At 47.2% G+C, this 16307-nt stretch overlaps 1 protein-coding gene across 1 annotated transcript in view; it reads left to right on the forward strand.

The window, feature by feature from the left end:
* LOC139673555 (mucin-5AC-like) overlaps positions 1 to 15387 on the forward strand; it is a 49251-nt gene extending 33864 nt beyond the window's left edge. Inside the window, exons 30-38 of the mRNA XM_071559312.1 lie at positions 15 to 209; positions 1476 to 8957; positions 10329 to 10490; positions 11782 to 11825; positions 12663 to 12785; positions 12886 to 12984; positions 13356 to 13478; positions 14813 to 14858; positions 15272 to 15387. Coding sequence (XP_071415413.1) covers positions 15 to 209; positions 1476 to 8957; positions 10329 to 10490; positions 11782 to 11825; positions 12663 to 12785; positions 12886 to 12984; positions 13356 to 13478; positions 14813 to 14858; positions 15272 to 15387 — 8390 coding nt within the window. The remainder of the gene's footprint in view (positions 1 to 14; positions 210 to 1475; positions 8958 to 10328; positions 10491 to 11781; positions 11826 to 12662; positions 12786 to 12885; positions 12985 to 13355; positions 13479 to 14812; positions 14859 to 15271) is intronic.
* Positions 15388 to 16307: the final 920 nt, after the last annotated feature.

Here is a 16307-nt window from a genome sequence, read left to right on the forward strand (position 1 = left end):
CTTCTAAATTACAGCCTGCCACTGCATTTATGAAGGGAATAGTTATAAATATGGTGAACTCATCTATAATACCACAGATGGAACTGGATGGTGTCTCAGTGCAACATGTGATGTCAATGGAACAATAAGCAGAAACACATTTAAATGTGGCATTTTTACATCAACCCCATTTACATTTTCTACAAGTCAGCCCACAACTACTACTTCAGGTATGCATGAATAATCTTTAAGATAACTGAAAAATCTCTGTGAATGACTGAAAACTCCCTGAAAAGCAGGACCTTTTTAACAGTTAATGGTCTATAATTTTACTTGAAAATGTTCATTCTTCTGGAGCCACCAATTCACCTGGCAGCTTCAGTTGCAAAAGAAGACCATAATCAAGGATGTAGAAATGAGTACAGCACTTTTTTCGAATTCAGTCTCCCCTGTTTCACCATGGTTTTTCCAGTGGGAAAAAATAATGGAGCTTATTAATAATTAAATCCTGGAGAATCTTTTCACTTCCTTGCGAGCAAAAACCAGCAGTACTAGACTAGTTTCTGAAAACATGAAAGATAATTGCTGCCATTTCTTAAATTACTGAGCATATTAGTACAAACTGAAAACAAGAAATTTATTTTAAGGGAATGCTCAAACTATTTATAGCTATTGTTTAGAACCTTTCCTAATTGTATTTAACAACCAAATGAACAGTTTCCTTCTACTTCTGCAGTACACTTCTATTTTATTCCTGCAGTTAATTCATTATAGTGACCAAATTCTCAGTAATTTTGAGAAATATTTCCACAAAATTTTACTACAGCAAGAACTAAATATTAAAATTTAAGTCTTCTGTTAAGTAACATTCATATGAAGAAAGTGGTATCTGTTCCAAATGGTCATCTTCATAATGCTAAGACCATGAAAAGAAATATTATTAAAACAACTAGAAAATACTTACTAGATTATGTATTTTATATATTATATGTTTACTCTCCATTATATTGCACTGTATATAAACTACATATATGTTAACTATATATTTCATATTTTAGGTTTATAGATATGTTACATGTTATAATACTGAAAAAGTAGAAAAACCATTAGCCTCTAAAAATGTTTTAAAGTCTGCATGGTTATGCAGTTAAGGGTAAAGAAACAGAGATAATACCAGGGAAAATAAAACCTCCACTACTTATACCACAGCAATTATCTAAGTACGGACATACCATGCAAAGGATATCAGGTTAGCTATATTTAGCTACAGTTTTTTAATAGATATCATAGAAAGTACTGCTATAATAATAATACAGACAAAAGGTCAAAACCTACTATAGAAATTAAATTCAAGACTGCCTAAGCAAGTTCAATAAATTAATACATTGTATAAAAAAATCTAGACAACAAAAAATATAAGGAAGATTAATAAATTTTTCCTAGCAGTTTCTTTAATAAGAGTAGACAAGACTTACCATTCCTTCTTTTAATTACAGAAATGACAACTGCAACACCAGTGACAACAGTATGTGTGAAAAATGTGTGTGCATGGTCAGAATGGTATGATTCCACTCAGCCTGAGAACAAAGAGAATAGTGGAGATTATGAAACATTTGAAATTCTCAAGAACAAAGGATACAGTGTGTGTACAAATCCAAATGGTGTTCAATGCAGAGCCAAAGAATACCCAGATACAGAAATTAACAACCTTAACCAAACAGTGCAGTGCAGTCTAAGTGGAGGACTAATATGCAATAACCAGGACCAAGAATCTAAGCAGTGCTATAATTATGAAATCAGAGTATCATGCTGCAGATACATACCATGTTCAGAAATACAAACCAGAACACCAACAACCACAGAAGAATTCACAATGACTACTGCAGTAGGATCAACACAATTCACAGTACAGACAAAGATAAAACCAACAACACAAAAACTAGAAACAGAAGTGCAAAAAAGTGAAGTAACTACAACAGCACCGAAAGACAGAGAAAGAACGACTACTCTGGCTGAAACTACAGTTACAGCAACAACATCTCAAGTCTCACAAACAGCTTACCAAACCACATCTCCCACAGCAGAAACCTCCCTTGTGACAACCCAGGCTTCAACACCACTCAATACCATCCACACTGTCCCTGAATCAAAAACAAAAACCACTGCTGGCACCACAGCTCTCTCCAGTACTACTGCCCTGTCAACACAAGGCACAACTGTCATCACACGCACACCATCAGTGCCCACCCCAGCCACTAGCACTGCCAGCACTTCCAGGACCACAGCTGGAACCACCACAACACCCTCAGCCACACCTGCTCCAGGACAAACCTCCACTGTGGCAACCCAGCCTCCAACATCACCCACTACTGCTTCCACCACCCCCCAAGAAAGAATAAGAACCACCGCTGGCACCACCACTGTCCCCACGACCACAGGCACAGCCAAAGAACGCACAACCGTCAGCGCCACCACCACCAGGACCTCTCCCCCTCAGACCGAAGGCACCACCATCATCATCACACCCACTCCATCAGTGCCCATGTCGGCAACCACCATCATTGCCAGCACCTTTGAGACTACAGACATCTGTCAGGAACACTGTGCCTGGACGCAGTGGTTTAATGTGGACTCCCCTGAACCTGGTAGCCAAAATGGAGACATGGAGACATTTGAAAATATCCGAGCTGCTGGGTATTCACTGTGTGACAAACCAAAAGACATCAAGTGCCGTGCTAAAGATTACCCTGAAAGAATTGTGCAAATAATGGGACAGAAATTTGAGTGCAGCCTTGACACTGGGCTTCTGTGCAGAAATACAGATCAGACTGAAAAGTACCCCATGTGCTTTGACTATGAAGTCTCAGTGCTCTGCTGTGACCGTAAACATTGCCAGACAACATCAGCAAATCCAGGGACCACAGTAAGGACCTCCACTACATATTACGGTACAGAAACCACCACAGCAGCAACATCCACTGAGCTACCAAAAACTAATGTCCCCACCTTTCCCCAACGACAAACGACAACCACTGGAAGAATAACAGGGGCCCTAAGAACCACTATACTACAAACTGAAGGCACAAAATCCATTATCACACCCACACCATCAGTGCCCACCCCAGCCACCAGCACGGCCAGCACTTCCAGAACAACAGCAGGAACTACCACAACACCCTCACCCACAACTGCCCCAGGACAAACCTCCACTGTGGCAACCCAGCCTCCAACATCACCCACTACCGCTTCCACCACCCCCCAAGAAAGAATAAGAACAACCACTGGCACCACGACTGTCCCCACGACCACAGGCACAGCCAAAGAACGCACGACTGTCAGCGCCACCACCACCAGGACCTCTCCACCTCAGACCGAAGGTACCACCATCATCATCACACCCACTCCATCAGTGCCCAGTCCAGCCACCAGCACTGCCAGCACTTCCAGAACCACAGCTGGAACTACCACAACACCCTCAGCCACAACTGCCCCAGGACAAACCTCCACTGTGGCAACCCAGCCTCCAACATCACCCACTACCGCTTCCACCACCCCTGAAGAAAGAATAAGAACCACCGCTGGCACCACAGTTGTCCCCACGACCACAGGCACAGCCAGAGAACGCACGACCGTCAGCGCCACCACCACCAGGACCTCTCCCCCTCAGACTGAAGGCACCACCATCATCATCACACCCACACCATCAGTGCCCACCCCAGCCACTAGCACTGCCAGCACTTCCAGAACCACAGCTGGAACCACCACAACACCCTCAGCCACACCTGCTCCAGGACAAACCTCCACTGTGGCAACCCAGCCTCCAACATCACCCACTACCGCTTCCACCACCCCCCAAGAAAGATTAAGAACCACCGCTGGCACCACGGCTGTCCCCACGACCACAGGCACAGCCAGAGAACGCACGACCATCAGCGCCATCACCACCAGGACCTCTCCCCCTCAGACCGAAGGCACCACCATCATCATCACACCCACTCCATCTGTGCCCACCCAAGCCACCAGCACAGCCAGAACTTCCAGGACCACAGCTGGAACCACCACAACACCCTCAGCCACACCTGCTCCAGTACAAAGCTCCACTGTGGCAACCCAGCCTCCAACATCACCCACTACCGCTTCCACCACCCCTGAAGAAAGAATAAGAACCACCGCTGGCACCACGGCTGTCCCCGCGACCACAGGCACAGCCAAAGAACACACAACCGTCAGCGCCACCACCACCAGGACCTCTCCTCCTCAGACCGAAGGCACCACCATCATCATCACACCCACACCATCAGTGCCCACCCCAGCCACCAGCACGGCCAGAACTTCCAGAACCACAGCTGGAACCACCACAACACCCTCAGCCACACCTGCTCCAGGACAAACCTCCACTGTGGCAACCCAGCCTCCAACATCACCCACTACCGCTTCCACCACCCCCGAAGAAAGAATAAGAACCACCGCTGGCACCACGGCTGTCCCCACGACCACAGGCACAGTCAAAGAACGCACGACCGTCAGCGCCACCACCACCAGGACCTCTCCTCCTCAGACCGAAGGCACAACCATCATCATCACACCCACACCATCAGTGCCCACCCCAGCCACCAGCACTGCCAGAACTTCCAGGACCACAGCTGGAACCACCACAACACCCTCAGCCACACCTGCTCCAGGACAAACCTCCACTGTGGCAACCCAGCCTCCAACATCACCCACTACCGCTTCCACCACCTCCGAAGAAAGAATAAGAACCACCACTGGCACCACGGCTGTCCCCACGACCACAGGCACAGCCAAAGAACGCACGACCGTCAGCGCCACCACCACCAGGACCTCTCCTCCTCAGACCGAAGGCACAACCATCATCATCACACCCACACCATCAGTGCCCACCCCAGCCACCAGCACTGCCAGAACTTCCAGGACCACAGCTGGAACCACCACAACACCCTCAGCCACACCTGCTCCAGGACAAACCTCCACTGTGGCAACCCAGCCTCCAACATCACCCACTACCGCTTCCACCACCTCCGAAGAAAGAATAAGAACCACCACTGGCACCACGGCTGTCCCCACGACCACAGGCACAGCCAAAGAACGCACGACCGTCAGCGCCATCACCACCAGGATCTCTCCTCCTCAGACCGAAGGCACCACCATCATCATCACACCCACTCCATCTGTGCCCACCCCAGCCACTAGCACTGCCAGCACTTCCAGAACCACAGCTGGAACCACCACAACACCCTCAGCCACACCTGCTCCAGGACAAACCTCCACTGTGGCAACCCAGCCTCCAACATCACCCACTACCGCTTCCACCACCCCCCAAGAAAGAATAAGAACCACCGCTGGCACCACGGCTGTCCCCACGACCACAGGCACAGCCAAAGAACGCACGACCGTCAGCGCCACCACCACCAGGACCTCTCCCCCTCAGACCGAAGGCACCACCATCATCATCACACCCACTCCATCTGTGCCTACCCCAGCCACCAGCACGGCCAGAACTTCCAGAACCACTGCTGGAACCACCACAACACCCTCAGCCACACCTGCTCCAGGACAAACCTCCACTGTGGCAACCCAGCCTCCAACATCACCCACTACCGCTTCCACCACCCCCGAAGAAAGAATAAGAACCACCGCTGGCACCACGGCTGTCCCCACGACCACAGGCACAGTCAAAGAACGCACGACCGTCAGCGCCACCACCACCAGGACCTCTCCTCCTCAGACCGAAGGCACCACCATCATCATCACACCCACACCATCAGTGCCCACCCCAGCCACCAGCACTGCCAGAACTTCCAGGACCACAGCTGGAACCACCACAACACCCTCAGCCACACCTGCTCCAGGACAAACCTCCACTGTGGCAACCCAGCCTCCAACATCACCCACTACCGCTTCCACCACCTCCGAAGAAAGAATAAGAACCACCACTGGCACCACGGCTGTCCCCACGACCACAGGCACAGCCAAAGAACGCACAACCGTCAGCGCCATCACCACCAGGACCTCTCCTCCTCAGACCGAAGGCACCACCATCATCATCACACCCACTCCATCTGTGCCCACCCCAGCCACTAGCACTGCCAGCACTTCCAGAACCACAGCTGGAACCACCACAACACCCTCAGCCACACCTGCTCCAGGACAAACCTCCACTGTGGCAACCCAGCCTCCAACATCACCCACTACCGCTTCCACCACCCCCCAAGAAAGAATAAGAACCACCGCTGGCACCACGGCTGTCCCCACGACCACAGGCACAGCCAAAGAACGCACGACCGTCAGCGCCACCACCACCAGGACCTCTCCCCCTCAGACCGAAGGCACCACCATCATCATCACACCCACTCCATCTGTGCCTACCCCAGCCACCAGCACGGCCAGAACTTCCAGAACCACAGCTGGAACCACCACAACACCCTCAGCCACACCTGCTCCAGGACAAACCTCCACTGTGGCAACCCAGCCTCCAACATCACCCACTACCGCTTCCACCACCCCCGAAGAAAGAATAAGAACCACCGCTGGCACCACGGCTGTCCCCACGACCACAGGCACAGTCAAAGAACGCACGACCGTCAGCGCCACCACCACCAGGACCTCTCCTCCTCAGACCGAAGGCACCACCATCATCATCACACCCACACCATCAGTGCCCACCCCAGCCACCAGCACTGCCAGAACTTCCAGGACCACAGCTGGAACCACCACAACACCCTCAGCCACACCTGCTCCAGGACAAACCTCCACTGTGGCAACCCAGCCTCCAACATCACCCACTACCGCTTCCACCACCTCCGAAGAAAGAATAAGAACCACCGCTGGCACCACGGCTGTCCCCACGACCACAGGCACAGCCAAAGAACGCACGACCGTCAGCGCCATCACCACCAGGACCTCTCCTCCTCAGACCGAAGGCACCACCATCATCATCACACCCACTCCATCTGTGCCCACCCCAGCCACTAGCACGGCCAGCACTTCCAGAACCACAGCTGGAACCACCACAACACCCTCAGCCACACCTGGTCCAGGACAAACCTCCACTGTGGCAACCCAGCCTCCAACATCACCCACTACCGCTTCCACCACCCCCCAAGAAAGAATAAGAACCACCGCTGGCACCACGGCTGTCCCCACGACCACAGGCACAGCCAAAGAACGCACGACCGTCAGCGCCACCACCACCAGGACCTCTCCCCCTCAGACCAAAGGCACCACCATCATCATCACACCCACTCCATCTGTGCCCACCCCAGCCACCAGCACTGCCAGCACTTCCAGAACCACAGCTGGAACCACCACAACACCCTCAGCCACACCTGCTCCAGGACAAACCTCCACTGTGGCAACCCAGCCTCCAACATCACCCACTACCGCTTCCACCACCCCCGAAGAAAGATTAAGAACCACCGCTGGCACCACGGCTGTCCCCACGACCACAGGCACAGCCAAAGAACACACGACCGTCAGCGCCACCACCACCAGGACCTCTCCTCCTCAGACCGAAGGCACCACCATCATCATCACATCCACTCCACCAGTGCCCACCCCAGCCACCAGCACGGCCAGCACTTCCAGGACCACAGCTGGAACCACCACAACACCCTCAGCCACACCTGCTCCAGTACAAAGCTCCACTGTGGCAACCCAGCCACCAACATCACCCACTACCGCTTCCACCACCCCTGAAGAAAGAATAAGAACCACCGCGGGCACCACGGCTGTCCCCACGACCACAGGCACAGCCAAAGAACGCACGACCATCAGCGCCATCACCACCAGGACCTCTCCTCCTCAGACTGAAGGCACAACCATCATCATCACACCCACACCATCAGTGCCCACCCCAGTCACCAGCACGGCCAGCACTTCCAGGACCACAGCTGGAACCACCACAACACCCTCAGCCACACCTGCTCCAGGACAAACCTCCACTGTGGCAACCCAGCCTCCAACATCACCCACTACCGCTTCCACCACCCCCCAAGAAAGAATAAGAACCACCGCTGGCACCACGGCTGTCCCCACGACCACAGGCACAGCCAAAGAACGCACGACCGTCAGCGCCACCACCACCAGGACCTCTCCCCCTCAGACCGAAGGCACCACCATCATCATCACATCCACTCCATCTGTGCCCAGCCCAGCCACCAGCACTGCCAGAACTTCCAGGACCACAGCTGGAACCACAACACCCTCAGCCACACCTGCTCCAGGACAAACATCCACTGTGGCAACCCAGCCTCCAACATCACCCACTACCACTTCCACCACCCCCGAAGAAAGAATAAGAACCACCGCTGGCACCACGGCTGTCCCCACGACCACAGGCACAGCCAAAGAACACACGACCGTCAGCGCCACCACCACCAGGACCTCTCCTCCTCAGACCGAAGGCACCACCATCATCATCACACCCACTCCACCAGTGCCCACCCCAGCCAATAGCACGGCCAGCACTTCCAGGACCACAGCTGGAACCACCACAACACCCTCAGCCACACCTGCTCCAGAACAAACCTCCACTGTGGCAACCCAGCCTCCAACATCACCCACTACCGCTTCCACCACCCCCCAAGAAAGAATAAGAACCACCGCTGGCACCACGGCTGTCCCCACGACCACAGGCACAGCCAAAGAACGCACGACCGTCAGCGCCACCACCACCAGGACCTCTCCCCCTCAGACCGAAGGCACCACCATCATCATCACACCCACACCATCAGTGCCCACCCAAGCCACCAGCACTGCCAGAACTTCCAGGACCACAGCTGGAACCACAACACCCTCAGCCACACCTGCTCCAGGACAAACCTCCACTGTGGCAATCCAGCCTCCAACATCACCCACTACCGCTTCCACCACCCCCGAAGAAAGAATAAGAACCACCGCTGGCACCACGGCTCTCCCCACTACCTCTCCCCCTGAGTCCAGAACCAGAAGCTCCACAGGTGTGTTAGAAATTGTTTCACGTCCTGTTTACTCTACTCTAGAAACTGTTCTTTCCACAACTTTCAGTCCCAGAATCACTTCAGGTATATGATTGTCTGCGTCTTTAATGTTTTTATTCAGGTTTTTCCTGAGAACAGAATTCATATCATTATTTACTGTGATTTCTGCCCCCAAATGAATCTCTTGATTTTATCTTTCCATGACCATCTCTATTTTTTCAAACCAATTTTTAATCCCTCTTCCCCTCTGTCACTAAGTATTCGTGTTATTCACCTGGGTTATCTTCATGATACTATTCCTTAGTTCAAGGGAGAAAGTGGGAACATTGAACCTTTGGAAAACTTCAGAGCTAAATGTCTGCAAGCTCCAATGTTCACGCAGGTAATCAGATGGCTAAGCAATGAACTTGCAGTAAGAAAGGAAGTTTATTTTGGTAACACTACATAGCTGCCAGAACTAACAGCTGGGTGCCAAAAAACACACACACAGGCTGCAGGTCCTCTTGGCTACATATATCAAAGGGCTTTAGACATGGACTGTGCTGCCTTCAGAGCTGTTCTCCTTCCCTCCTTCTCTTCACTTCCCCCACTTGTGAGAGAAGGAATGCTTCTTTTCAGGTAAGTTATTTGTCTTATCTTGCTTAACCAGAAACAGCTCTGAGGGAAAGAGTAGTTGTTCTCACACATTCTCAATATATGTTTCTTTTAGCAAGGACAGGTTTCTTGAGCAAAGAGAAGTTTCCAAACCATTTACCTCCTTGATCATTTCTTGTGCAGGGCTCCCTCAACCTCCACAATTTCATATGTGTGCCAAGTGCCACATGATATTGAACATGTAACTAAAAAATTTCCACCATCTCCACTTACAAATAGTTCAAATATTTCAACACAACAAAAATGTTTGCTTGATTTGCCTGAATGTCGAAAAGACCTCTCGAATATATTAAAATTATTATATCAAAATCCTGTTCTTCAAATTAAATTGTTACTTGTGTTCAACAGTTGCTACAACTGGTACATCACAATCAAGTCATGTTACAACAAGCACTTCTGCAATCTTCAGTTCTTCTGCCAGCACATCTGTGTCAAGGGAAGCCAGTACCCATGTTTCATCAAACACAAAACCTTCATGTTTTTGTCATGTGTTTGATACTTTATTTTCTCCGGGTAAGTGTCTTATTTTCAGATTACAAAAAATTTCTTAAGCAACATAAACCCTTAAGACACTATTTAATTAAAGATAACCACTCAAAATCATCTAAACACAGAACTTCCTATAGATGAATGCGCTTCATCTTTTTACATTTTCTTGGTTTGTATCCCTAAGAATTTCATTGGTTCTGTAATTTCTCCTCTAATTTTCATCTACAGGGGAAGTGGTATACAACAGAACAGATCGAGCTGGCTGCAATTTTTATGCACTTTGCAGCAACGAATGTGAAATTGAGCCATTCCAAGGGCCATGTCCTCTGACAACTCCTGTGCCTTCAGTTGCCTCAACAACTACAACACGAGGCACCTCATCCACAGATCGTACATTGTCATCTGCCTCACCAACAACAGCAACATCCCTCACAACTTCAGTAGAAAGAAACTGTACTGATGTCAATCCCCCACGAAAGGTGGTTCCCTCTTCACTTTCTAATATATCACTGTTGCAAAACCAGGCCAGTTTCTGTCCACTAATAGCCAATTCAAACCAACCTCTGTGTATTTCAATAAGTAATTTGGTTGTGTAACAAATGACCTGAAAACACACAATTCTTTAACCTGGCATTACCAGGCTTTTAAGTAATCTGTAGTTGGAAAATCTCACTAAGACCACAGCAGAGACTTTTGTTTTTAACAAAAGACATTTTTAATGTCATAGAAATAAGCAGACTACTTATGAAAAGTAAAATATAATTCTTTCTAAGCTGAAGAAAATTCTGATTGTTCTCAGCATTCCTGCTCTTAAATAGCATGCTAAGAAAACTCTAATCTGACCTTTTGACCAATTTTGAAAGTCTATCTTAAGTTGAAACAAAACAACTAGGGTGAAAGAGCATTTAAGAAAAAAATCATTTATATATTTTCAGCCTGGAGAGACCTGGACAAGTGAATGCCATAAGTGTGTCTGTGACTCCCTCACTGCTACTGTACAATGCCAGCCACTCCCATGCCAAACTAAGAAACCAATTTGTGACCTAGGTTTTGTTCCTATGGCTGTACTACCACAAAAAGACCCATGTTGTCCTGAATATGAATGCCGTAAGTATTTAAAATATACATATAAATACCACACAACACTCCAATAAACTACATATGCACTGCTGTTAATATCTAAGGAAGTTCTTCATGTATCACAGTAACAGCAAAACCTTAATTTGTTCTGTCTTAGTGAACACAAGTCAATTTTCAGCTAAACGTGCATTAGAGTCAATATTACACCCAAGCCATGTTCTGAGGTCATAAACAATATGACCTCAGAACATGGCTTGGGTGTAACTAAAGCATCTTTGAATATTATTGGACTTGTAGGGTTCAAAGAGGAAACAACCAATTTAATTTGAAGTGAACCAGATATTGAAAGGGCAAGTAAAGGATTTTTCATGCATAGCTTGAGTTTAAAGCTAATCCTCACCAACTCTTCTAGCTAATTTCAGTGATGAAACTTTACTTAAACTTCAAACTACACTACACATGAGGCATAAGCATATAAGAGGTATTGAATTTAAGTTTTCCATACTCTGTGTTACTAACAAAACTTGATGACATCTTGACTTCTCAGGAAGTCTCACAATTTGAGTTTACTCTGGAATTAAATTTTTGTTTTGTTTTTCAGAACGAATACCTGGTGTCTGTGTGATTAATGACACATTGTACACGGTGAGAATGTTATAGCAGTATATTTCTGGAAGTGAAAAGTATATCCTTTCTACCAAAATAAGATTTTGAGATGGTTCTTTTCTCAGTACCTGTGGGATTTTTTATCTCTAGCCATTAATAGGAAGTTGCTTTTTAGTGTAAAAAAAAAAAAATCACAGAAGTGGTTTTCAGCATTTAGCATAAAATCATTTTTAGCATTTATACTTTCTTTTTAAGCTCCTTCCCAATTCTAGAATTAATGAATTTCAATAAAAACCTGATGAATAGCCCAAACTCAATCTCTTGTTGGAATAAGCACAGAGAACCTTAAAAAACCAAAGCTAGCATTTTTATTTGATAGCTAAATCTTTTTGCTAACGTTGGTGCTTAAGTCATTAACTCAAAATTTAAACATTAGCACTGGAGCCTTTGGGGACACATTCCAAGAAACCTAAAATTCATGTGTAACTTTGTATCTCTACTTACTTATATGCTCATTTTAATCTCCATTTTTCAATTACAATTGTTTTACAACCACTGAACGTGATTATACAGAAAAAGTATTCTTACATGGAGCATCGAAAAGCTGGTAAAATAATGAGACAGTATAAACTAATCTTACCTTCATTTTATTGATTTACTATTCTCTTTTACATTGCTTCATTTAGTTTCCTCTTAATGTGTGCTTTCCTCTATGGCATGAAGCCAAACAACACTGCTCAAAGAGAGCTGAAGAACTCAGTCAAGACTTGGATTTCAGCAACCTTAATGATTCTCAGGAATGCTTTCAGCTCTGCCTATACTTTATATGGAAACTGTTGCCATTTGCATGTGGGTTTTTTTCTTTTTTTCTTCCAGGCTGGAAAGTCAGTAGTAATCAATTCATGTAAGAAATGTACCTGCAGTTTTGAGAAAGATCCAGCAACTAAAGCAAACATTGTGCATTGTGAAACAGTTCAGTGTGAAACATCTTGCCCACTGGTGAGTTGTTTCTCTAGGCTGCCCAGTCAGCCCTCAATTACAGCAAGGAACTCCCCATGACCAATTCAACATACTTTCTTTTTCATCTCCTTATGAGTAGGGTTATCAATATATGACGGAGGAAGGAGAGTGCTGCGGGAAGTGTATCGAAGTAGCTTGCAAAGTCAAACTACGTAACAACACTGTTCATGTGCTCAATGTAAGTATTCCTTTCAAGTTTAGATCTCTCTGTTAGCCCAAATAACAGCTAAGAGTCAATTCGTGTCCCTTAGTAGTAAAAATGTAATACTGAAATTACTCTGAAAACACATCAGCTTTCTCAGGTGAACACTTGGAACAACAAATTCTTGATATGTGTGGTTAATGGGCAATGGTTTCTAATTTGGGTTCTGAGTGTTCAGATCCAGGATTTAAACTTTCAAGCTAGCTACAGTTTGCAGAATTTTATTTTTGTCACTTGGAAGAAGTTCAGAAGGATCTGAGAATCTTTGAGGTATGAGAACTTAAATTGCCTCTGACATACCTGATCACAAAAAAATCCCAAATTTTGCTTTTCTTATAAAATCTTAGGTAAATGAGATCCTGCCACTCGACCAATGCAGCCATTACAAATGTGAAAAAATTGAAGATCAGTTTGTTGCAGTCCAAACTAAAAAAGTATGCCCCGAGTACGAACCTGGAGAGTGTGATCCTGTAAGTTTTAATCAATTCTTCATTGACTGAATGCAGTTTAAAAGAACAAGGAGGGGCAAGGAAGAATGCAATAATTTCACTGAAGTTGCAGGAATGTCTCAAGAAGGAAATTAGTCTTGGTTTAACATTAGTAATAAGAGAAGCTTAGTATTTTTTTTGAGACTATAAGGATTCAAGACTTCTATGGTGAGGACAGCAAGTCATTCATCATTTCATTTAGGGTTCATCACAGAGGAGCCTTTTGCCCAGTAGCAGTACTACTGGTGAACGGAGCTGCATCCAGCTGGCGGCCGGTCACCAGTGGTGTTCCCCAGGGGTCTGTGTTGGGTCCAGTCCTGTTTAACATCTTTATTGATGATTTAGATGAGGGGATTGAGTTCATCATCAGCAAATTTGCTGATGATATCAAGTTGGGAGGGAGTGTGGACCTGCTGGAAGGCAGGAGGGCTCTGCAGAGGGATCTGGATAGACTTGAAAGATGGTCTGATTCCAATGGGATGAAGTTCAATAAGGCCAAGTGCCAGGTCCTGCACTTTGGCCACAACAACCCTCTGCAGCGCTACAGGCTGGGCACAGAGTGGCTGGAGAGCATCCGGGCAGAAAGGGACCTTGGGGTACTAATTGACAGGAAGCTCAACATGAGCCAACAGTGTGCCCAGGTGGCCAAGAAGGCCAATGGGATCCTGTCCTGTATCAAAAATAGCGTGGCCAGCAGGACCAGGGCAGTGATCCTTCCCCTGTACTCTGCGTTGGTGAGGTCACACCTTGAGTATTGTGTTCAGTTCTGAGCCCCCTCAGTTCAGAAAGGATATTGAGGGGTTGGAGCGAGTCCAAAGAGCAACAAGGCTGGCGAAAGGACTGGAGCACAAGTCCTATGGGGAGAGGCTGAGGGAGCTGGGGTCGTTTAGCCTGAAGGAGGCTCATAGGTGACCTCATCACCGTCTTTAACTACCTGAAGGGAAGTTCTAGCCAGGTGCGGGTTGGTCTCTTCTCCCAGGCACTCAGCAATAGGACAAGGGGGCACAGGCTTAAGCTCTGCCAGGGGAAATTTAAGTTGGATATCAGAAAAAAATTCTTTCCAGAGAGAGCAATCAGGCACTGGAATGGCCTGCCCAGAAAGGTGGTGGATTCACCATCCTTGGAGGTTTTTAAACTGAGATTGGGCGTGGCACTGAGTGCCATGATCTAGTAAATGTACTGGAGTTGGACCAAGGGTTGGACGTGATGATCTCGGAGGTCTTTTCCAACCCAATCGATTCTATGATTCTAACTCACATTCTTACTCATGACTGTCATTTGTGCACTAATGCTAATCCTCTTCTACTTTTACAAAGGATGAAACAGAGACTACTCCCGATGGCTGCTGCAAAATATGTAAACGTAAGTAATGCTGTGTTTACATGTTCTACTTGAAGAGGATTGTGTTCAACTTGTAACTATCTTTGAGTGGATGGAAGGATTCTTCATTCCCCGTTTTCACATACTCTATATATGGAGACCCTGAGTTTCACTATTTATTAGAAAGGAAAATGCAGATTCCTTTTCCTGATACTTAGTATCACTAATAAAAGCAGCAATGCTCAAGTCTCTGCACTATCTTCCAAAGACATTTTACAGCTGAAATCAAAGAATAATCTGAAAACTCCAGATACATTACAGAGTACTCACCTCCACCCCACCACATAATGCAGATTCTCACTAATCAGACAGTATGCACTTCAAAACTGTTTTAGCATTCATTTACTTTTGAAGTAGAGATCTAAAATATACTTCTCCCTTCTCTTTTTATGAAGCTACAAACTGCAAGCCTTACAGCAAGAAAACTGTGATCCGCCACGCTGACTGTGAATCTTCTGAACCTGTTGAGCTGTCATATTGTGAAGGAACTTGTCCTGGCTCCTCAGTGTAAGTTTTAAAGATCTATCTAACATCTCTATGGCTTCATATATACTTCATTTTTACTGGTCTCTCATATTAATCAATCATCCCAGGGAACTGAGGGAACTGGAAAGTGCTCACCAAGTCACTTCATTTGTCAGCAGTCCTGGTTAACCATGGAGGGGTCCCCATTGACTGGAGGTTAGCAAATGTGATGTCCACCTACAGGAAGGGTCAGATGAAGGATCCAGTGAACTACAGGCTCATCAGCCTGACGTAGGTGGCAAGGGAAGATCATGGAGCAGTGGGATCATCTCAGCCAGCACAGGATTGTGAAAGGCACATCCTGCTTGACCAGCCAGATCTTCTATGGCTGCAGATATTGTCTACCTGGACTTTGGTAGAATTTGACACCACTTGCCACAGCATTCTCCTGAAGAAGCTGGCAGCCCATGGCTTGGACAGCTGCACTGTACGTTGGGTAAGACTGGCTATATGGCCAGGCCCAGAGAGCGGTGGTGAATCGAGTTACATCCAGGTGGTGGCCAGTCACTTCTGGTGTTCCCCAAGACTCAAGTGTCGTGTCCAGTCCTTTTTAATATCTCTATCAATGATCTGGATGAGGAGATTGAGGACACCCTCAGTCAGTCTGCAGGTGACACCAAGTTGGGTGTGACTGTTAATCTGCAGGAAGGTTTTCTCCAGAGGCATCAGGACAGGTTGGATAGATGGGCCAAAGGCAAGTGGATGAGGTTCAACAAGGCTCAATGTCAGGTTCTGCACTTGGGTCCCAACAAACCCATTCAATGTTACAGGCTTGGGGAAGAGTGGCTGATCAAGAGTCAGCTGAACATAAGCCAGCAAGCAGTGTGCCCAGGCGGCCAAGAAGGCCAAAGGCATCCTGGTTTGGTTCAGAAATAGTGCCGTCAGAAGGACTAGGAAAATGAATTT

Source organism: Pithys albifrons, chromosome 6 (assembly GCF_047495875.1).
Source record: "Pithys albifrons albifrons isolate INPA30051 chromosome 6, PitAlb_v1, whole genome shotgun sequence".
In the NCBI taxonomy this organism is placed as follows: Eukaryota; Metazoa; Chordata; class Aves; order Passeriformes; family Thamnophilidae; genus Pithys; species Pithys albifrons.